The 22,867-nt window shown below is 54.2% G+C and overlaps 1 protein-coding gene across 4 annotated transcripts; it reads right to left on the reverse strand.

Moving 5' to 3' along the window:
• Window positions 1-6,089: 6,089 nt before the first annotated feature.
• Window positions 6,090-21,039, reverse strand: HEYL (hes related family bHLH transcription factor with YRPW motif like). 4 transcript variants are annotated; one of them, XM_026516589.4, is made up of 5 exons: window positions 20,904-21,039; window positions 14,684-14,750; window positions 13,569-13,652; window positions 12,216-12,297; window positions 6,090-9,097 (listed from the first exon to the last, which is right to left on the reverse strand). In XM_026516589.4, the coding sequence occupies exons 1-5, from the start codon at window positions 20,981-20,983 to the stop codon at window positions 8,424-8,426; spliced, it is 987 nt and encodes a 328-aa protein (XP_026372374.1). In that variant the 5' UTR covers window positions 20,984-21,039; the 3' UTR covers window positions 6,090-8,423. The 4 variants fall into 4 exon arrangements, with proteins under 4 accessions (XP_026372374.1, XP_057161154.1, XP_048077731.1 ...); XM_057305171.1 differs by having other exon boundaries at window positions 20,797-21,007; XM_048221774.2 differs by having other exon boundaries at window positions 14,684-14,746; window positions 20,904-20,992.
• Between the last annotated feature and the right edge of the window lie 1,828 nt (window positions 21,040-22,867).

Here is a 22,867-nt window from a genome sequence, read left to right on the forward strand (position 1 = left end):
CCTGCTCCATGGGTTTCTCCAACACGGCCACTGACTTCATCAAATCTGCAGGGAGAGTCCCTTTCTCCAGGTGGCCAAGACAGAGTCTTACGTAAGGTAAGGTACTCGTGGGGGGGGGGGCATCTCATCACCTTTGCCATATTCTATCAATTAGAACCAAGTCACAGGTCCTGCCTGCAAGGGATTGATTATTCAGGGTACGGACACCAGGAGGCAGGGGGTCATGGGGGCCATTATAAAGTCTGTCCCCACACCTGGTGACTGCAATGGAGGGAGGAGTGGGGCAAGGACTGAGGTTATTTGAAGGGGTGGTTACAGATATGAGGGTCCATAGGCTCTTAGCAAGGTAAGGAAAGAAGTGAAACCAGGAGGTGACCAATGGCTGGGAGGGGGTGGTGGGGTCAATGATTTGAAGACCTCTGTGAGGTTGGAGAATTTTTGCCATGGGAAAGCTGAGCACAGGGAGCTCAGAGGAGAGCACATGGCGGCTGGAGGATGGGAATCAGGATTCTCCAGAGAAGCCATTTTTGGTGGTGGTAGGTTCTGTGGGAGTGGGCAGTTGAGGTGGTGTGAAGGTGGTGCTGGAATTGGAGAGGCCTACATGGGCTCCCTGCTCCCACCCTTGTCCCCTCTCAGTCTGTTCTTCACATCGTGACTCCTAATATGTATGCCAGATCCAGTGTCTGTGGACAATAATCCTCCCATGCCTTCTTGCCTCACTCAGAGTAAAATCTAACATCCTCTCATGACCTGTCCGCCACCCCTCTCAGACTTTATCTCCTGCCACTCTCGCCCTGCTGTCTACACCCCTGCTATACTGGCCTCTGGGACTAGCCCTTGACCCTCCCTGCCTAGAACACTCTCCCCTCTGATAGTTGCCTGGCTCCCTCCCCCTTCCTCCCCTTCCTCCTTCCCTCCCTCTCCTTCCCTCCTCCTCCTTCCCTCAGCCTCTTTCCCTTCCCTCCTCTCCTCTCTCCCCCTCCCTCCTTCCTCTGGTGTCAGTTCAGACTGCCATCCTAGGTAAAATCGCGCCTTCCGCCCATCACTCTCTGTTCCCTTATCCACCCCATCCTTCTTCCCCATCAAGAATTCCATGTATTTATGTATTCGTCTAGGTGTTGATCATCTGTCTCCCTCTGTGAATCTGGGGCTTTATTTACTGCTGTATCCCAGCACCTCGAAGAGCGCCTGGCACATAGTCAGCACTCCCTGGGTGTTGTTAAGAAGGCACACAGAGCTGGCTTCTATGTCTTAAGGGGTGGCTAAGTTGATACTGGTGGGCGTGAGGCCAAAGCCTTGAGGTGTAAGCCAGGAGTCGTTGTGGAGGTCTGGGTACCCCTCCCACCCCGATATGTGGAAGGGGTGAACAGAGAAGATGGAGCATTTAGTAGGCTTTAGAACCTGGCAGTTAAGAGCTCTGCCACCTAACAGCTGTGTAACATTGGACGAGTCACTTAATCTCTCTGAGCTTCTGTTTCTTCATCCGTAAAATGGAGACAAGAATAGAAACAAAACCTGAACTGCGGAGTTGTGCGGATAAACTCCGACCCCACATGTAAAGCACTTGGTACCGGGCTTGCATGTGGCAAGTGCTCAGTAATGGTTGGCTAATGTGACGGGACTCCTGCGTGCCTGCCCGTGATCCATGACCTTCTACTACTGTCCAAACACGCTCTGCCATTTGCTGTGTTTCTGATCTGGGGGCAAATTATTTTGCCTGAAATATGACTGGGTTTCTCATCTGCATTCCAGAGATAATAATTCCTGCCCTGGCTCCTTGACCAAATCGTGGAGGGGCGTGAGTGAGGTACCCTCCCTGAAGGCGCTTAGAATGTAATGTGCTGTGCCTTATGGAGCATTCTTACTGTTCTTTCTCATTGACCGATTCCTTTTGGGGTTGCTGGAGTTGTTCATTATTTTACTGGGGCTCCATCGGAGCATCTGGGTACCCGGGCTGGGGTGGTACACACTGGACTTCCTTGAGCAGAGCAGGGCAGTCCAGACCTGGCCCAAAGGCCTGAGCCAACCCTGACTTTAAAATGGCCCTTGGGCTCAGGGCAGCATAGGCTGGCCAGCCAGCTTTCTGAGATTCATGGGCTGAATGACACTCTTGCTTCTTTCTACTCTGACATGAAGTTTAAAAAAAAAAAAAAAAGTCTTGAGAGCTAGGGTCTTTGGGGACCCAATGCCTGGCCCCTCTTCACCCACCACTGTCAAGTAATTAGAGGGGCATCTCTGCAGCCCTACTCATGAGACGCTCAACTTTCACAAACAGAACCCACAGTTCTGTGAGGTCCAGCCTTTCACCGGAGCTCCAGGCTGGCTGGGTCCCAGACAGCTGGAAGAGAAGCAAGCAGGACAGTCAGCCTGGGTCAGGGAAGGTACGGACATCAGTCAGGGCCTCCTCCCCAGTGGGGAGCCAGGATGCTGGAGGGAGGCCCTCAGGGCGCCTTGTGGCACACAGTCCCTCCAGGGGAGGCTGATCAGCTGTGGGTGAGGACCACTGGTAACGAGCCCTCCCACTCTTACACTGTGTTTTCTGGGGGACTTCTCCGGAGCCCTGGGCCCAGTGCAGACACAATTCGATTTGAGGGTATCCAAGCTACCCTTGTGGAATCAGAGAATGGTGTGGAGTATCTATACCTGGTTCCTTAAACTCAAAGTAAATTGACCTCCAGATCATGTGTGCACGCATTCCCCCCCGCACCCCCACCCCGGCAGTCAGTAGCTTCCGATGGCCCTCCCAGGCTGGGTGGTAAGGACCAGGTGACAGAGGTTACCTGTCGCCACCCCTTCACACCTATTGTAGAGAGCAGGGCTCAGACGCATGTCCCAGCCTCCTTTACAGTTTGAGGTGGCCGTCCATCAAGGTTCTCACCGACCGAAAGTGGATGGACATACACAGGCTACTCCCGGGTCCAGACTTTAGACTGGTCATGCCTATACCAGGCTCTTGTTCCCTTCCTGCTGGCTTGACACCATGGAGACCTAGCATCAAACATGTAGGCACAATGCCCTAGGGGATGACAGGGAATCAAGATGGAAGGAATCTGGGTTCTAGAATGTCTGCATTGAGCAGACATTCTGGCTGACTTGGAATATTCACCGGGAAGTTACACAAGAGATAAATAAGCTTCTGTGTTCTTTCATCCACTGAGTTATTGCTGGCCTCTTTGTTACAGCAGCCAAGCCTTACTCTCACCCGCACAGGGGAGAAAAGCATGGTGGGATGAAGGCTTCCCAGGCTAACATAACAGTCCAGCCCACCAGTCCTTTAGGTCTACCACTGAATGTCTTTGGCTTTGTAACAGGAGGCAGTTTGGGAAGGAAGCAGGGTACTGTACCGGGTAAGACTCAATCAGATAGACCTTCATTTTCATTTTGACTAGAACATTGATTAGTATTGTAAATTTTGGGTGCTTTCACTAACAAATTGAGTCTCAATTTCCTCTTCTGTAAAATGGGGGATAATAATAGTACTCACTCCCAGGACTATAGGGAGGATTATATGAGATAATGTAAGTCAAGGGCTCAAAATGTTTACTGTTATTAATGGAATCAGCTGATATCCAGGCCGATTTTTCCTACCCTCTTTCCCCAGGAAGAGGAGAAGGAAGCTAATATCTTGGGTTTTCCACAAAGTAAAAAAAATACTCAATGACTCTTGAATGACTTACAAATCCCCAAAGCTTTTTTTTTTTTAAAGATTTTATTTATTTATTCAACAGAGATAGAGACAGCCAGTGAGAGAGGGAACACAAGCAGGGGGAGTGGGAGAGGAAGAAGCAGGCTCGTAGCGGAGGAGCCTGATGTGGGGCTCGATCCCATAACGCTGGGATCACGCCCTGAGCCGAAGGCAGACGCTTAACCGCTGTGCCACCCAGGCACCCCCCCCCCAAAGCTTTTAACACAAAATGTTTCTTATGCATCTACCATGGGCCAGGGACTAGGAGGGGCTTGGAGGACAGAGATGCCCTTGTGGAAATTAATTTCTGCTTTGCTTCTCAGAAATATCAGTTCTTTTTAGGCTCACAAACTGGAATCCAATTCACCTACTGAATGGAAATTCATGTTGAGTAGGGAAGAAATCCCAACTCTTCTTCACAGGTCCTTACAGGATGTCTGGGCTCTGTTGCACACAGGTTAAGTCATCATCTCTGGGGCCTGGGCACTGATATTTTTTAAAAGCATCTAAGTGTTTCCAATGAATAGGTAGACTTGAGTCTGGAAACTCCTTCTCCCAGGCACTACCCCAAGCAAGACTTTCTTAAACGGGTCCAGCCTTGGCATTTTCCTTGGCATTCACCTGGCAAAACCTTCCGTGGCTTCCATTGCCTATAAGTAAAGCCCAAATTCTGCACAGCACCCAAGGTTTCCCCCAATTTGGATCTGGTCTCTTTCCACTAATGACACTAACGGCTAACACTCAGATTGAGCGTTTCCTATGACCCAAGCCCTGGGCTGAGGGCTTTCTGTGGGCTACCCCATTCGCTCTCCCCTAACTTTAAGAAATGGTGCCTTGGCTTAGTTGTCTCACCTGTAAAATGGGAACATTCCAAGGAAAGCATTACCAACAGTACCCAGTACATAGTTAGCACTCAGTTAATAGCCATTACTGCATCATCCCTACTTTATCAATGAAGAAGTTGAGGTTTAGGGGTGTTAAGTAACTTGCCCAAGACCACAACCCTGATGAGTGACAGAGGTGGAGGCTGGACCCAGGAAGTCTGGCTTTAGTGCCTAGGCTAGCCCGCCTTCCCTCTGTCCCTGAAGGTCTGTGCTCAACTTAGAACCAACTCGCAGGGCACCCCTTGACGTCTTCAGGTCTTTGCACAGAGGTTCCCTGTGCTGGTAGAAGGCCTCCTCTGGTGCTCCTTCAGGAAGCCTTCCTCCCAGCTGTCCCCTCCCCCATGGCCACCCCAGGCAGAGGCAGACATCCTCTTTGGGTCCCCCCAGCCTCCTCAACAGGCCCCGCTCCATTCTCACCTCAGCAAACTGTCACTAGACAGAGGTCCCAGGCCCGCGGGCTGTCCGCGTGCGCACCCCCTCTGGCTCCACCACGCCTGGCCTGGCATGGAGCAGACCTCTGCAAATGTTTGTCGGATTGATCGCAAGCCAGATCCATCAGGGCCAGAGTGGAGAACAATACCTGCTGGAGGGATGCCTGCCTGTTCTCAGCTGTCAGTGTACGCTCCAGTGCGAGCACACTCACACTTTTCTTTGGCCAGAGCCTCTTCACCATTTGCCAGAACTTCCAGTCCCTTGGCCCTGCCTCTTGCTTTGCTCTCCAGCCTCCCCCCAAAGCCGGCCAGTGGGGGGTTCACCCCTCAAGGACCTGTATCATCCAGCGGCTTGAGTGTGGAAGATTCCTCACCTCCCCAGTTCATTTATTTGAGAAATATTTATTGAACGACCACTTAGAGCTAGGTACGGGGCTTGGCACTGGGTCCAGGGTGGAGTGCAAGCCACAATGGTCTCTGGCCTCACAGAGCTTACGTGCTGGTGGGGGAGACAGTCAACCAAGAAGTAAACACACACGGATGTGCGATGGCAAGTGCCTTAGGAAGGGAAAGAATAAGGGACTTTGAGACAGATGAACTAACTATTCAAGCACAGTAGTCAAGGAAGCCTAGTCTGAGGAGCTGAGTTTAAGCCAAGGCTTGAGGGTATAAAGAGCCTGACCATGCAAAAGCTAGGGGAAGGGCATTCTGGGCAATAGAACAGCATATGGCAAGTCCTGGAAGTGGGAACAGGCTGGAATGTTGACGAAATGAAGGAAAGTGAGAAGCACAGCGAACAAGATTGGAATTGGCTAGAAGTCTGAATGGGATGAGAAGAGGAAGAGCTTGGATTTTATCTTGGGAATCGAGTAAGTGTTTTACGCCAGAGTCAGTATGATATGATTTGCATGTTTAAAGCTCTCTCTGGTTGCCTTGAGAACTGAGTGACAAAGCAAGAGGGAAGCAAGGTGACCTTGTGGAGGGCAGTGATCTGGGGGCAGGTGAAATGGCCAGACGAGGGTGATGGCTGTGGGCTCAGAGAGAAGTGGATGGACTCCAGAGATCTTAAAAAGTAGAATCCTTCAGAGGTTTTTAGAAGAACTAAAACAACTTTATTGGATGCCTGCTACAGCCCCAGCAAGGGGGTAGGAGTCGGGGACACCAGAAAGGCCTGGGACCAGAAACAAAAGATACAAGTCCTCAACCACAAAAACAAATACGTAGTCACCTTTCCCACCCACCATCTCTTGGGGACAATAAACCCAAGATCAACTCAGATGCTGAAAGTTCTGTGCCATTCCCACCTCATTCAATGGTGTCAACAAATTCTTCTGGAATTGGGTCCTGGAAACGTGGAAGTGGGTTTCCCATATTCTCAGGCTGTGAAGTTGCAAAATTGCAGGACTGCAGCGCTGACCTGGTATCCTGGGAGCAGGGAGCCGTCAGCTGGGATAGCCCGGGAGAGGAGGACGAGGGGCCGGAGGAAGATTAGGAGCAGGAGCAGGAGAAGTCCTTCCTGCCCTTTGGGACAAAGGTGAAGTCGGGCTCTGCCTTCTGCCACCTCTCTCTGCCCACCTTTCCCAACTCCCGGGAGCCTGCTGACTTGCCCTCGTTGTCTGTCTCCATCAGGAGCACTCCTGGCTGGTGACCCACTCCCTGAAACACTGCCCTCTCTCCCCGCGGCTGCACATCTTGGATGCCTCCAGGAGGACAGAAATCTGATCGAATGAACACTGAGGACTGAAAGAATACATTAGCTTGTCATGCCTCCTGGAGGAATTGGCCTTTTCAAAAGAGATTTCTGGGTCATTGAAATGATCTCTGCCCTCTGCCCCATTTCTCCAAAAGGGCCCTTTCCCCCAGGGTTTTTGGCAAACTCTATGTCTGAGCCCAAGGATCTCCTCAATTTAGTCTCTGGGGAGGGTAGTTCCATCAAAGGGTGGGGGTGAAAGAATCTTCCCAGGGGTGACATTCGAAAGAAGTATTTACTAACCAGTGCGAATAAGCACCAAGGAGTCGCTGGCTGGAGGACGCCGTAGCCTCCGGTCGGCCGGGCATTAATCAGCGTGGGGTCCTGGCGGAAAGCCACATGGGGCAGGGGGGCATTTAGAGGCCCTCAAGGGAAGCAGGTATTTGCCAACAAGCACAGAAGTGGCTCCACATTTTAAAAACCAGCCTGGCAACACGGGTCCAGCTGAATGTCAGTCCCATGTCTGCCCCAGTCCTGTCCAGTCTCTGCTGTTCCTCCGGGAATGGTGGCCAGGCCATTTGTTCCCTCCGTTAGAGGACAAGCGGCCAGGGCTGGAGCTGGGTCATGAAATGGCCTCTGAGCAGAGCCAGCTGCGTGGCATCCCGGGTGAACAGGATCTCAGGCCCTTGACCCGCCGCCTGACCTTGAAGGGCCGAGCCGCCTCTGACTGTCCTTCCTCTCGCCCCTCCTTGCAGTTATTTTTGTCCCGCCTGACAGCCCTTGGCTGTCCCACAGTCTGGGCTCTGCGAGCCGGATGCAAACCAGGCAGCACAAACGTCTGGTGCTGAATCCCCAGAGGGCTCCTCCTGGGGCGCCATCACATGGGAACGTGACCCTCCACGCTGTGCACCCAGCAGGGACCAGGCATCTGGAGGATGGTGACCGTGTGAGAGGCAGGGAGCTGGGTTCTCTGCTCCATCCCGGCTCTTGTCTGGGAGCGCTGTCCCAGGCCTGGTGGTAAGGACCCCCTCTGTTTTAGAGCCTTATTGCTGCCCAGAAACCTCCCATCTCTATGCAGGGAACTGTGGGTAAGCTGGAGGGTAGGTGTCTGCAGCAGGGAAGACTCCCGAGCAGGCCCTCCTGGGCCCCTAAGCCCCGGGCCTTGGTTGCAGTGGACAGGGGGGCCTGTCCTGTGGTTCACTGCAATGGGGTGGGCAGGGGCAGCCAGGGGTTCCCCAGAGACCACTTTGTGGCCCCTGCTCTGCGACTGTCTCCGGAAGGGAGGCAGACACTGTGGGGGCCTGGGAAGGCCGCAACAGTCAGTCACTGCTCGGGCTGGGTTCCGAACTCTCTAGGCAAGCAGGGGCCTGAGGCCATTGTGCCTTTTAGGTTCAAGCTTTGTTCCCAGACCTTAGATTCCTGCCTGCTGCCCCCTGTGTGCCGGGACAGGAAAGAGTCTGGGCAAAGCTTATAGGGGCCCTCCCAGAACTTATCGGTCCCACATAAGAAATGAAACCAGGCCTCTAAGATCAGAACAGCTCCAGGAGAGCTGGATTGGGAAGCTGGGACGGACAGTGAGGAGGGGAGACGGGCCAAAGGAGGAAGGGGCCTCTGACAGGTGAGGAAGATGTCTTCACAGAGAGATGAGCCAGGACAGGAAGCAGGGCAGAAGACAGCACTGTTTTTAGAGCTCCTGGAAAAAGAACCCTCCTCACTCCTGCGGAGAAGCCAGCTCAGAAAGCCCCGATTTCAGTGATTTCAGAGACCCAGGAGTGGCAGAGCACAGCTCCCGCTGGCCTCCCAGCTGCCCCCGGGGAAGAGGGCCTGGCGGCAGGAACAGCCACATAAGCAGGGGACCCCACGATGCTGGGGGGCAAGGGGGAAGAAGATCGTAAGAGGGGTGCCATGTGGCTGCTCCTGGCAGCCCTGATGCTGGGAGCCACAGGCAGGGGGGCAGCTGGCCTCTCTAGGGGGCGGGCCCTCCGCGTGGAAGATGCCCCTCGACTGGGCAGCAAATTCCTCCGGGCTGGCAGGACGGTACCAGCGGCTCTGCGCACAGGAGTGGTTCGGAGGGCCGGGATGGGGTAAGCAAGAGAGGAGGCGCTGGGGAGGACGGGACCGGGCACTCTTCCCAGGATGGTGAGCTGGTTGCTCGGGGCTGACAGCCCTGGACAGCTCTGGAAGAAGGACCAGGGCCAGGCAGGGAAGGCCAGGGGGCCAGTGGGTGTGGGAGAAGGCTCCATTTCGGCTGCATAGCTGTTGAGGTGCGAGAGAAGACGAATCCGGACGGGGTCTGCTCGGCTGCTCGGCCCTTCCAGGACCCCCAGGTACCTGATGACCTCGGTGAGGCACTCCCGAAAACCAATGCTCCGGAAGTCCACTGCCAAGGCTCGGGCGTCAAAGAATCCTGCAAAGCGAGGCATGATGAGGGTGTATGCCAGGCGAGGACCAAGTGCTAATCCTGGGGTCAGACCTGTGTGACCATGGGGATGCCACCTCACCTCTCTGAGCCCCAGTCTCCACATCTGTAAAGTGGGAATAATCACCCCTACCTGGGGGAGAGGGCCTGCATTGTGAGGATCAAATGAGTTCACTGAACTACGAAGCATGGTAAAATGGAGAGTACCGTTTTCATCGAAATTCACAATGAATGCAGAGAAGAAACTTGGCGACCAAGATAATGTCATTTAAGTGGGCGCCTGCCAGGTGTGAAAGGCCTATGCCCACGGAGGCATAGAACAACCCTGCCTACTGGTGGGCATGCATACTGGGAGGGGGGGCACAGCCGTCATAACCGGGGTGTCTCCTCAGAGAAGGCAGCAGAGAGTCGCACTGAAGCCTGAGGTCTCTGGAGGTCAGGAGAGCAGAGTTCAAATCCCAGCTCTGCCACTGAACTAGAGGCCTGACCATGGACACGTCTCTTAATCTTTCTAAGCCTCAATTTCCTGGGCTGTAAAATGGGTGTATAGTAATACTTGTTGCACAGGGTCGTGAGGGCAAAATTAAACGCAATGGTGCCCAGAAAGAGTCCATGAATTCAAAGTTAACCATCATTTACACTTGACCCTTGAACAACACGGGGCTTAGGGGCACCTCCCCCAGCGCCACTGAACACCTGAGTAAACTTTTGACTCCCCCCAAAACTACTAGTAGTGGGAACCACCAGAGATCACTTTTTCCTGTGATAGCAATTTCCTGGAGAGGCGGACTGCTCAGGTGGAGATGATTAGTGCCGCATGAGGTCTTAAGCAGATATTCGCGATTCTTGAGCTCACCGTGAGAGCGACAGGAGGGGGCTAGGAAATTATGACCCGAGTACAGCATGTACAAACCAGTTACGATTATACTGCGTCTTCACGTTTACATTTCTCTCCACTGCAAACGGCCCCGTGCGCGGTCTGAGACGGTTTGTAGGAGGAAGTTTTGCTAAATTTTAACTTCAGTAATAGATGTGTGTATATTTTATGGTAGTGAGTGATAAAACAGACTCATATCTACATTTACTTTATGCATTCATGACACATCTAACTTTTTCTTAATTTTTTCAATATTTCTAGGCTATGTGGTGTGTCTGCAATTTTTTTTTTCAAACGGTTGCAAACCTCCAAAAGTGTTTCCACTTAGTACAAAAATTCTGCCTGTAAGTGAACCTGCATTATTCAATCCTGTGCTGTTCAAGGGTCAACTGCACATTACTGGCTTGGCCCCCGGAGGCGTGTGAGTTTGTCCCCTAGCCTGAAGGGCAGTCCGGAAAGCAGGACCCCACTCTGGTTCTCGGCTGCCCCCATCAGGCTGGGATCCTCAGTCTGGCTGGTTTCAGTGAGGTCTGACCAGGTGGCCTGCCCACAGAGGTATTCAGCTCTCACGGCCTTTCCACCTGCCCCTCTCTCAACCATCCTCTGTGCAAAGACAGACCAGCCTCAATGAGCACTGGCCTCATGACTATGGCTGCAAATATCTGGTCCCCGGTTCATGGCGGAGGCTCCCACAGAGGGACAGCTCTGCAGGAAATGGTGTTTGGAGTCAGGCCTCCTTGGGGACAAGACCTTACTCTGCTGTATACTTAGCTATGCGACTTTGAATAAATGCCCTCAGTTTCTGCATTTGCTGTTCTTTTTCAGCTACCATTTTCTGAGTTCTTATTAAGTACTCAATTTGCATTATCTCATGTAATCCTCAGAAAAATCCTATCCTTATTCCCATTTCAGAGATGAGAACACTGAGGCATAGAGAAATTAAATCACTTGTCAAAGGTCATAAAACTAGCAAGTAATAGAGCCAAATCCACAATTCATGGGATTTCAATCACTTCAGTTCAGGATTCTAACCCAAAGCCAGCGTTCTAAGTCACAGTCCTGTCTTCCCGTTAGCCCTTGGCCAGAGAAGGGTGATGCCAACAACCCCCAGCTTCGAGATTCTTGTGGGAATCAAATGAGATAACATTGGTGAAAGCATTTTTGAAACTGTAAAATGCTGGCCAAAATATTAGCCACTATTTTTCTTTGAATTGGATACCCGTAAATGTAGTTGCACAGGTCTCCCCCACTGGTTGATTAGAATCAGAACTTTTCACTGTTGGCCATGCATTCCTTTGGCTGAAGTTCTCAAAGTGACCACCTGCATCAGGGTCATTGGGCGTGCTTGCTAAACTTGCAAATTCCTAACCCCCAGGCCAGGCCTCCTGGCCCAGAGTCTCTGGGGTGTGCCCTGTGGCTGTCTGCCCCCAGATGATACTGCGGCTCACTGAAGCCTGAGAAGCACCAGGCTGGGTCACTTGAAATGCGACTGCCCCCTCCAAAGGTGGCCAAGTTAAGGTTTTAGGACTTAGGTTTTTGTGGCCCAGGTCTGTGGAGCTTTCAAGATTTCTCAATTGTGAAATCGCCAAAATACACAGCGAGGCTTCATGCAGACAGAATTTCCATTTGTCCAGAAGTCTTTTTAAAGCCACAGTTCCATGACTTCACTGCAATGGACCAGCCCAAAATAACGGCACGAGTTACATTTGGGTTCCACTAAATCCCACAACGGATTTTCAACTGTGAGCGTGACCTATGGTCCCAGCGCTGCTAAGGACACGGTATGATCCCAGCACTAGCCCAGAAGGCACACCAGTGAACATCCGTGGCTAAGCATCTCAGGCAGCCTCCTCTTGGGATTTCAACTGGGATCCCAGTGAGAATGAGTGCATTCAGGCTAAGGCTTAAGGAGAGTGGGGGTTAAGGTGGGGGGGGGAACCCATAGGGACAGGTCATCTATGCAGACCTCCTCCAAGGGCTAAGCCTGGAAGGAGTGGAGTTGAGGACAAGCTGGGGACCAATGAGGACACTGACAGCGGAGAGGGCACTGCTGAAAGGGGAGAGCCGGGCTTTGTGGCTGCTGCACCTGGGCCTGCTTCAGCCCCACCATAGGCCGTGAGCTCCTTGAGGCCGGCGACCACATCTGCTTTGCTCACCAGTATATCCGCAGGGCCTAGCCCCCAGACATGTGTTTCATGAATGACCCCCGGGACAGAAGAGCATCGGTACCTGTCCCACCAGTGGCGTGGAGCATTTTCAAGTGATCCACTGTCATCTGCAGGACCTCGGCCTTCTCCAGCTTGGAGGAGCCCTGTGTGCACAGAAGACAGAAGTGTGAAGGCCTCCAGCTGACCTCTCGCTCCCTTCCCTGTGGTGTCATCAGCCCTCACTGGCTCCCTGTCCCTATCTTCCTCCCATTCCACCACGGCCTGTGGGCAGGCTTCTGCTTCGGCCAAGGCTTCCCAAACGAACAGACTCTCTTTAGTTCCCATTTCAGTCTGCACGCACACTGCACTGCCGAGCGTCCTTCCCGAAACCCCTCCCCCTGTGACACCACTTCTGGCTTCTTCCACCACCTTGCCCTGCCTGTTCCCTTACAATGGGGCTGTTCCCCAGGGGGCGCTGGCTCCCTTTTCTCACGTGGCACATTCTCCCCGGAAGGTCTCATCTACCTCCACAGCTTAGCGCACCATCCCAGAATACCACTCCCGTGTACCCACCTGCTTCCTAGACCAGCTTCCCCGGGAATCCAATGTCATGCTCGCCACACCCAAGATCTAGCTCATCCTCTTAGCCCCGCAGCACCTGCTCTTCCTCTATTCTCTCTCTTGAGCAATGTTCGCTACGCCTCCAGCATCACCTGGTCTCCCAGGTGAAACCTGAGGGTCAGACTCTCCCTGTGAGCTCCTGAGGGCAGGTGCCAGGTCTAGGTCACGGCTGGGCCTGTGAAAATTTCAGTGAACGCCTGTGGAATGACTGACTTGTTCTCACCAGCATAAAGGAAGGCCCATGACCCATGACCGTGCCTTGGAGCCCAGGGTGGAGAATCCTTGAGACTGTCCAACTGATTTCACCTTCTGACTCCCTTCCCACTGTCGCCTTCGTCCTCCACATGGACAGTGGCAGGGCGCTCACATCCCCGAGAAGCCTGTTCTGCTTTCAAACAGCTCTGGAACTGTCAGCAGTGCAGAGGGCGAGGGGGCTTTCAAGTCACACAGTTCTGTGGTCCGGTTCTGTTCTGCGACTTCCTAGCTGTGTGATCGAGTGCAAGGTACTTCACCTCTCTGTGCCTCAGTTTCCTTCCCTGTGCAATGGGCATAATCATCCCTACCCTTCAGGATCATTTTGAGGATTCCTTTCAAGGGGGTGATGGACAGAAAGGCGCAACATCAGAGACACCAGCGTAAATGGAAGTTTCTGTCCCCTTTCTCCCTGGCAGATATTAGTGGGTGACACATATCGGCAAACAAGGCACCAGTATTTCAGGCAGCTGCTACCAATCCATGCGGCATGCCACGAAAAATGGGCCGTACCTGCCACCTGCGTGGGGTTTCCTCTGGCACCACCAGGAATGTCACATACCTGTTTCTCAAAGGCGGTGGGGACCAAGCGTCGCAACTCCGAAAGGCTGCTGTTGATGCGGTCTCGGCGCCGCTTCTCTATGATCTAAAACACAACGACAGGATTTTACTCGCAGGCACTTCGCCAGTTTCCAACATGATTTGATGGACACGGACTCATATCTTCCCTCACAGTATTTTTGTGAGGGAGGGAGATCTGTTGATACTTTATGGAGGAGAAAACCGAGGCTCAGAGAGGGGCAGTGACTTGCTTAATGTCACACAGTAAGGAAGTGCAAAGCTGGGAGTGGAACTCCAATCTCTTGTCTTGGTCAGCAGGGGTGATGTTCAAAATGCTTAACTGCAGGTACAGCAGGAGACGGACCCATCAGAACAGGGACACCAGCCACAGCCCTGCCGCGGGCCCTGGAGGCTCCTGCAGGCCCAGGTTACCTCTGCAATGGCGGGGTGGTGAAGAGGCATTGCTTCCATCTGGGAAGGCCTCTCATTCACACGACCTCATTCTCACCTCACCCTACTGGTAGGAGAGTACTGATAGCAGAGCAGACATTATGACCCCCCATTTTACAGATAAAGATGGGGGCTGGAAGGAAGTGGTTTGCCTAAGTGAGTGGCAGGGCTGGTCTCTGCCACATTCCAGGTCTTTGTACGCCCAGGGCAGAAGCACAGCTGCATCCTGGGGGCAGAGTGGGGCCTGGGATGAGGCCGCAGAGAGGCAGCCAGGGAGCCTCCTTCTTCTGTTCCTCTCCCCCGCCCCTTCAGCACCCTGAGAGGAAATGAAAGTTCTGGGCTTGGAGAGAAGAGGAGGAAGGCTGGAATAAACAGTAAGGGCTAACTGTGTGTCAGGTCTTGTCCTGAGCATATTACATTAATTCATTTAATCTTCAAAACAGCCCTGTGAGGTAGGTACTCTCCTGGTTCAGTTACACAGTTGAAGGAATGAGGCGCAAAGGTTAAGTGGCTTGCCCAAAGTCTCTCCCCTAGCTACTGGCAGAGCCAGGATTGGCCCTCAGGCCGTCTAAATGGGGGTGATGTTTCTGACCAGCGTTCTCCGGACAAGGCCCCTGGGGACTCAGGGCAAAGATTCGTCGGGCAAGTCCGCAGACAGACACTCACCCCTCTGCGTTTCTTCCTGGCTTGCATCTGCGAAGGGCTGGGGGTGGACAGCGGCCTGGCCATCTGGCTGCAGAAGAAGAGAAAGGCTGATTTTTCAGAGCTCGGGGACCATCTCCCTGGCCTGGGCTGACCTTGCAGGAGGCGGGGATGTGGGCGGGCACAGCCCCCTCCCAGGCGGGCCGTGGTCTCCCCCGCGGCCGAGGACTCCCAGGCGGGGAAGCGGCGCAGGGCAGGCGTGGGTGGGGACCCATGGCTCCCCCCACCAAGTCGCCCCTGCGCTCGGTTTCCTGCCTCAGGGTCCCGAGGCGGCTGGGGTGGGGGGTGGGGGATGGGGGCTCTCGGCCCGACCCGCTCGGCCTCGCCCCCTGCCCCTCGCCCCTGGCCGGGGGCGTCGGGAACCGCAGCCGGCCGCCGCGCTCCTGCAACCCGATCCCGGGCGGGGCGGGCGAGGGCACGGGCGGCGGCGGCGGCGGCGGGGCCGGGCCGGCGGGTTGGGTTTCAGAGGGAGCCGCTGGGAAGAGCGTGGAAAGAGCAGATGCCGCCGCTTCCCACGGGCCGGGCGCGCCCGCCGCCCGCCCTCCGCCCCGCCGGCAGCTGCCGCCTCCTCCCACGCAGCGCGGCCCGGGCGAGGGGGAGGCGGCATCTGGGTCACAGGCCCCCTCGGACTCTCAGGACGCTGCCCTGGCCTCCCCCGAAGGCCCCAGCCCCGCTTCGCGTCGGGCCGCCCCTCTGCAGGCGGGCCTGGCACAGGATGGACGTTTGCTCGCACCCCGGGAGTCCCCATCGCGGCGAAGAGGCTCAGCCCCGGGGTGGCTGGAGCTTTCCTTCCCCGACTGACCGAAATCTCCAGCCCAGCCGCTCGCCCCGCTAATTTCCTGCTTCAGAGGCTCTCCCGGAACGGAGGGGATTCACGGGGTTGCACGGAGGGCCATTCATTTGGCCGACACCCCGGAGGCCGCATTCGGTCCAGGGCTGGACTGGATGTGGTCAGCCAGGCCCCAGCTCCCAGGGGGAGATGCCCTAGCAATGAGTAACTTCAGACAAGGTGACTCCCTGCCATTTCCAAATGCAAAATGCCACACATCTGAACACGGACCCATAAGCTTGCCTCCGACTCAACCACCACCTGTGTCTTCCCCCTGGGCTCCCATCTCAGCAAAGGCAACCGCATCTCCTAGTTCTGTGAGGCCACCTGGCCACCACTACTTTTGATTCCTCTTCTGTCCTCACCCACCTCATCCAAAAGTGCCCATTTCCATTCCAAGTCTGAGATACATCTCACCTCTGTCCTGCTTATTTCCACTGCTGCTGGGAGGACCAAACCTCTGTCACCTCTCACCTGGACGGCTGCATGACTCTATTGCTGGGTCCCTTTGCACCCCTTTCACTTCCTACAAACAGTCCCAGTGATCATTTAAATACACATCTGATTTTGTCACTTTCTTAAAACCCCTCAGGGCCTTTCCAATGCTTTTGGGATCAAGGCCATCATTTTCATGTAGCCCAGCTGGCTCTTGTCACCTCCTGGACTCAACTCTCCTTTGCTTTGTGTGTCCCAGCCTGTGAATGCTCGACTCCTTCCTGTGGTCGCACATACTGTTCCCCTAGCCTAGAGTTCTCTGATGCACCCTGTCTCCCCACCCCCAAGCCTCAGGCTCTTTGCCTAGTACCTTCTACCACTGTTCAGAACTCAACTCAAATGTCAGCTTCCTGGGGGAGGCTTTTTTGACATCCTCCCTCCCACTAGATAGCTCCTGCTCCATCCTCCTAGCATCCTGCAGTCACAGATGTATGCCCATTTGTTGTTTTTTACGTATATGATTATTTGATTAATGTCTATCTCTCCACCAAGTGCGTAGGCTCTCTGAGGTCAAGAACCATGCCTGTCTCATTCACCATTGTAGCCCCAGTACCCAGCAACTGTTTGGAGCACAGCAGAGCCTAGGGTTGAGCTCCCTCTTCTTCCCCTCTTTGGCATCACTGGGGAGCACAGAAGTGACACCATAAAACCTACCTCCTAGGCCTTTGTGGAATGGGGGCCTATGTGGTTCACCAGGAGGGTCTCAGCCCATGTGACTGCCGTCTTGGCATGAGAGCTTAGATCATTTTCATCAGCTGCTCAAAGAGAGAAGGTTGCAGGAGAGTCCACATCAACAGTGATCAAATCCCACTGCTATGTCCCTGGCCTTGTCCAGCTACATCTGGAAAAGGATATCTCCTTCCAAACATCTGCATGAGAAGAGCTGGTAAGAGGCCTGTGAAGCTCCTGGGTGGGATGGCCCAGCACGCTAGGTCCAGGGCTCAGATGGCCCGATCCTGAGATCTGTAGTGCAGCTTGTTTACAAAGCTACACTCAGGACAGGCCCCAGGAGCCAAGGGATACTAAACATGGCCTTTGTCCCCCTAGGCTGGATAAGGAGTCTCCAGGGGTATTGGGTTAACACTGTGCACGTCACTGCCCCCCAGCCTGATCCCTCCTCAGGGACCATCTGTCGGAGGCTGACGCACCCCTTGCAGGGCACGGTGGCTCTGCTATCCCTTTATCCTCTCTCCTGGTCACTTGTTCTCTGCAGTATTAGCCCCCTTCCCCGACTCCCATATCTGACAGGCAAACCTCACTTCACAGTTTTCTTGACATCGCTATATATATCTCCCTCCTTTGAGCCTAACAAAAGCCCCATTTTACAGATGAGGATGCTGAGGTTTGGAGACCCCAGGCAGCTTGCCCAGCCTACATAGCTGCTAAGGAGCAAAGCCAGCATGGGAATCCATGTCTTCTGGCTCCAAATTCAGCATTGTTTTCCCTCTTAATTCCTATTTCCTGTCTGTCTGAATAGCCCTCCAGTCCCCTTATCCTTAAAGCTCCCAAGAGCTCAACCAGAGCTCACTTCCAGGCTGTGATCTGGCCCTGACACTGGGGGGCGGGGGGGTGAGAGCTTCTTGTCTGACAGTCTGAAAATAAGGCAGATTTTCACGGACCCAGAGAAGATATGCTGACCACCAAGATCTGCTCCATGGGCCTTGAGTGGTCCCGAGCCAGATTTCTGAGGAGGTCTTTTGGGGGCGGGGGGGGGGGGGAGGAGAGCAGCTTTCTAGGTGGTCTGGCTGCCAGTCCTGACTGCCCTCAGCACTCACCCTCAGGCCTCCTGGGGCACTCTCCCCCCACCCGGGGAACCCTTGCAGAGGACCCCACTCATTTTGCATTAACCAAAGGCAGAATCATGATATCCCCAATGAAGGGTTTTCAGGAGCACTGAGCCCACTTGTAAAATTAGGCAAATCTGAGAGGGGAAGGGTCTGTTCCAGGCCACACAGCAAAGTAGAGGAAATTCCAGAACTGGAGCCAAGTCTCCTGGCTTTTAATCTTCCCAGTGCACCCCGTATCGTCACCCCCTCCCCCACCACGTGTGTCACATAGCCAGTACTCCTTGTTCTAGACAGTACTTCCACATTCACTTGTCTCGCTTATTGCACAATGGCCCTGTGAATTAAGTCTTATTGGGGCTATTTCACATTAGGAAAAATAATCATGTGATAGATGGAGTGACAGAGACACAAAGAGTTAAGAATCATGCCCAGCAAATCAAGTCTTCAGGCTTCTAGTCTTTTCATTAGACCAAGCTGCCTTGTGAACATGGCGCCCTCCAACTGAATGGTGACGCCTTCCAGAGCGACATTGGTTGGAAGTTACCTCGGGCTAGATCAGGGAGCTGTGCACTTTAGCTACATTATGTCATCGAAGGCTCACCCTATGAGGTAGGTGTTAGCAGCCCCCGTGTTGTAAGGGAGAAAACTGAAGTTCAAAAATGCCCACGTTGACGGTGGTGAGAATCAAACTCAGGTCTATCTGACTTCAAAGGCCACCATGTGCCTTAAATCATGTAGGAAAGACCCAGAGACCCGGAGCCAGTGCCTGACATATGACAGGTGTTCACTGAATGTTCACAGAGGGGGAGGGGAGAGAGAGGCTATATACTCTCAGTTGGGACCCAGCATGGAGGGGGGGCTGGGTTCAGATAGGAGATCTGTGGGTGATTTTCTCATATGGGGCAAGATGCCGCCACCAGGCAGATGCCCACAGTGACAATGGAATACACCCTTCTCCGTATTCTCACATCTCTGAATGTGAGGGATTTGTGCCCTGCCTGTGACCCCAGGGAGGCTGGCTGCCCCAGTCCCGTGGCCCTTGCCACTGTTTATCTGGCTTTCTTTGTACATGAAGCTCTTCTTCTCTGAGAGTTCCCTGAGGGCAGAGGCTTAGCAGGATACATCTGGGCCCCCCACGCCCAGCCCAGGGTCTGGGCCACAGCAGGCATCGTTCAGCACACCCTGAATTGAAGCATTGATGTCTGCTGGGGGGAGGGCCCTTTGGTGAGTGCTACAAAGAGGGGTCTATAAGTCAGCCTCTGCCAGATGTCCAACTGCTTTCTCTGCTCTGAGAGGGTCTGCTCCTCTAAGAATCTAGATAGTCTCTAAAACTGGGCTCTGGGTAAAAGGACAAAATGCCATGTAGGAAAAATCTGCCCACTGATCTTTTATGCCATCGCCCAAATGCCACCACCTTCAAGCAGCCCTCCCTGTTGCCTCTGCTTATAAGTGACCTCTTCCTGCTTGGGTGCCCTCACAGCCCACAGTCTGTCTCTCCTTCCATCTTCCATCCTGTCCACGGTCTTTTTGTGACCTGGCAGGTCATTGGCCAAACTGCAAATTCTTGGAAGACAGAGCCAGCTCTCTGGCATCAATTTCATGCCTCTGATTCATGAAGACCCAATGACATTGAATTTGAGAGCCCTCTCCACCACCAGCACGTGGTACAGGGCCCTTCCCCTGCTCCTAGCAGGCGCAGACTCAGAGAATTGCTTCTCTAAATAGCAGTTTCTGCTAAACAATTTAAGAATGCTAATAAGTTGCATAGGAAATTGTATTATATATCTCAAAACCTAATTAATGTACAGGATGCAAGGGGGATATCTATTGCTTTACCTCCTGTTATAAGCCATAAATACTTGGAAGTTGGTGGCATTTTACTAGGATTTGTGATTGAGGTAGGATCTCCTGGACTCAGAAAACTGGAGTCATTGAAATGATGAATTCCCCTAAGAAATATCCCCAAGGATGAACTGAATCCCCCTTTCCAATCCTCCTGCTCTAGAGAATCAGGCTTGGATGAGCCAGGAAAGATCAGATAGCCACCTCTCTTTCCCACTCCATGTCTTCTTTTTATTTTATTGATGAGAAAACAGGCTCAGAAAGAGAAAGCAATGGCCCGAGGTCACATGGTGAGTTGATGTCAGATTTGGGGCTGGGACTCAGGCTTGCAGACTCCCACTCAGTCCCCGCTGCTCTTTCAGGGCTCTGGGCATCACGTGTTGGGTGCCTGACAGGAATTAAACATTTGCTGTGTGCTAAGCCCTGTGCTAAGCCCATGACATGCATCATCTTATTTGATTTTCCCCAGTAAACCTGAGATTGGTTCTATTATTTATACCCATTTCACCGATGAGGAAACTGAAGCTTAGATGGTGCCCAGAACTGGGGGAAGTAGCAGAACGGTACCAGTGGGGTTGGTTCTAGGGGTTTGAAGCAAGGCAGAATATTTACCAAGAGGTGAAAGACATGGGCAGCAGGGTGTGCGTTAGAAAGAGTGTTGGAATTGGAGACTAGGCCCTGCACTGGCAAGTCAGCTGTTATTTTCTTCGGTACCAAAACCTTAACTCCAAAGTCCAATTTGCTCAAGGGAGGGGAGATTTTCTCCCCCCTGGAAGCTTTTTGTGTACTACGTGGAGAGTGCACCCAAGCCAGGGTAGACTAGAGAAAGTATGGCTATTCTGCCTACTAAGCGGATTCCGGACAGGGGGTGTGGAACCGAGAGCCGAGGAGGGTTTCCTAAGATCTTCAGGGAAAACTCCTCGGCAGTGGCCTTAACCTGGCGCTTCTACAGAAAGACGATCACCAACCGGGCGGGAAGACCCCAGAGCGGACCTCCGCTTCCATCCCGGCGCCCTGAGCCTGAAATGGTCCGGGGCGCAAAGGATCCAGACACTCGTGCGTGTCACGGCCCACGCTGCACACGTGCCCCCCACTCGCACTCCCAACCCCCACCCCACACACACCTGCGGGCCGTCGCCCACACCTGCATCTCCTGAGGCGGTACGGAGGACGAGTCCTAAGGCCCGCTGAACCCGTCCAGGCTCTCCCAGTATCCCCATCCGGCCCTCACCTCAGCTCGCCCTCGCGGCCCACGTCGATGGGTCCGTCGGACTCGCTGTCAGAGCCGCTCGGCTCCCTGGGCCGTTTCATGGCGAGCGCAGGCTCTGGGTCTCTGCGCTACCCGGCCGGCTCCCGGTGGAGAAGTCGGGCCCCGCCCCCGGCCCCGCCCCGGCCCCGCCCCGGCCCCGCCGCCCTTTCCCAGGGCCCTCTCCTGCGCCGCAGCCCCCGGCGCCCCGGCGCCCCCTCGCCCCCGCGGTGACGCGCAGGCCGAGCCGTGGGAAGGCCCCGGGCGGTCACCGCCCCCTCCGACGGCTGGGAGGTCCGGCTCCGCTCCGCCGCCCTGGCCGCCGCGCGCTGGGTGGCCTTGGGCAGGTGCCCGTGGAGGCCCACCTTCGGGGAAGCCAGGGGTCCCCGTCTGTCCCTGGTTCGCCCGGGGCGCTGCGGGTCTCTGGGGGGCGCCGCTCCGCGATGCCCCAGTTTCTGCAAGAGTCGAGCCCGCCGGTTCCTGCCTCCTGGGTTTCTGAAGGAGGCGGAAACATCGGGTTTGGTGAGGTTGGTGGGGTGGCTGTGGCCTGATCCTTGACAAGAATCCTCCGGCAGCTTTTCCCGTGGGGGTCCAAGGCATGTGGAATGTGTGTGTGTGTTGGGGCGGGGGAGGCTCCAACGTGAGAGAGGCGGCTGTCATGCCCCCTAAGGGACGGCTGAAGTTGCGGCTGTACCGCGGCTCCGGCCAAGAGAACCGGGCTGGGGGGTGGGAATGGTGGGTGTCCCTGGGAATCCGTTCCCATTTATCAGAGGCGGTGCTGGCCTGGGAGGCCAAGAGCGCCAGGAAAGGGCTCCACTCCCAAAGCTGTGGCAGGGCCTCAAAAAGGGGGTGGGGAAGTATTCTTCAGCCTCCCTTCCTGAGTCTCCCTCATGCAACCAGACCAAACTGTTCACTCAGTGGAGACTCCAGCTAAGAAGGGAAAGTCAAGGAAGATTCTCAGGGATTCACCAGCCATCCTCATGGCCCAGTACCTCAGGGAAGCCCCCAAGGCTCAGAAGGAAGCGGAATGGGAAGAGCCTGCAAGGTGGACTTCAAGAGCAGGGAGGAGGAGATGGGAAGGCCTTGATGTGGTGGGTCAGACACCAGAGAAGTCTCTCCCTTTCACCTACCCACCAGGACACAGAGGAAGCCACCCCTTTGCTTGGGAGAATAGGGTTGGTCATCTGAGAATACCTGCAGACCTGATGGGGACACTTGATTACAGCAGTGTGGAAAAACATTCCTGTGCCCCCTTCCACACACGTCCACAGACACAGCCACACGGTCAAGCACACAAACACATACATACACACTCTGAGATACAGTAGTCAGCACCTGCCTGTAGCCTGTGCTTTCTCAGGAGGCCCTGGGGGTCACCCCAGCCACACCTACGGACTCTTATCCCAGATGCCCTCAGGGCTCACACACCTTCTGTGAGCACATAGCAGTGGAGTGGACATCTCAACCAACATAGAAGTTGCATGATCCACGCACTATGCATTCCCTGGAGAGGCAGAGCTCAAAGATGCCACCAGATATCTGCCCTGTGTAAGGACTTCGATTGCAAGGCCTGGCAGTGTCGCCGATTTGCAGGGGAAGGTGAAGGGCTCTGTTGTGGGCATGTTCATATGAGATGCCCCAGGTCATCAAAATGGGATGTACAGTTAAGCAGGGGGTCTGGAGCTCAGAAAGAGGTCTAAGGTGGATATTTAAATCTGGAAGTCACTAGGTAATAGGTGGCACTTAAAACTACAGGGATAGACAGATTACCCAGAGAGAAAGTGTGGATGGTGACAGAGGAGGGGTCTAGCTAAACAGTTAACGGGTAGATACTTATCACACCGGAAACTGTTTTGTAAATATTAACTCATTTAATTCTGGACAGCTCTATAAGGTAGTAATATTGTGTCATCCCCGCTTTACAAATAGAAACAGAGACCCTGAGAGGT

Source organism: Ursus arctos, unplaced genomic scaffold, assembly GCF_023065955.2.
Source record: "Ursus arctos isolate Adak ecotype North America unplaced genomic scaffold, UrsArc2.0 scaffold_32, whole genome shotgun sequence".
Classification (NCBI taxonomy): Eukaryota; Metazoa; Chordata; class Mammalia; order Carnivora; family Ursidae; genus Ursus; species Ursus arctos.

Coding starts and splice junctions, on each gene's coding strand:
- HEYL (XM_026516589.4), bottom strand. CDS start 20,983: ATGAAACGGCCCAGGGAGCCGAGCGGCTCTGACAGCGAGTCCGACGGA. Junction 14,751..20,903: donor GGCCGCGAGGGCGAGCTGAG/GTGAGGGCCGGA, acceptor CTTCTTCTGCAG/CCAGATGGCCAGGCCGCTGT. Junction 9,098..12,215: donor CCACGCCACTGGTGGGACAG/GTACCGATGCTC, acceptor CTCGCTTTGCAG/GATTCTTTGACGCCCGAGCC.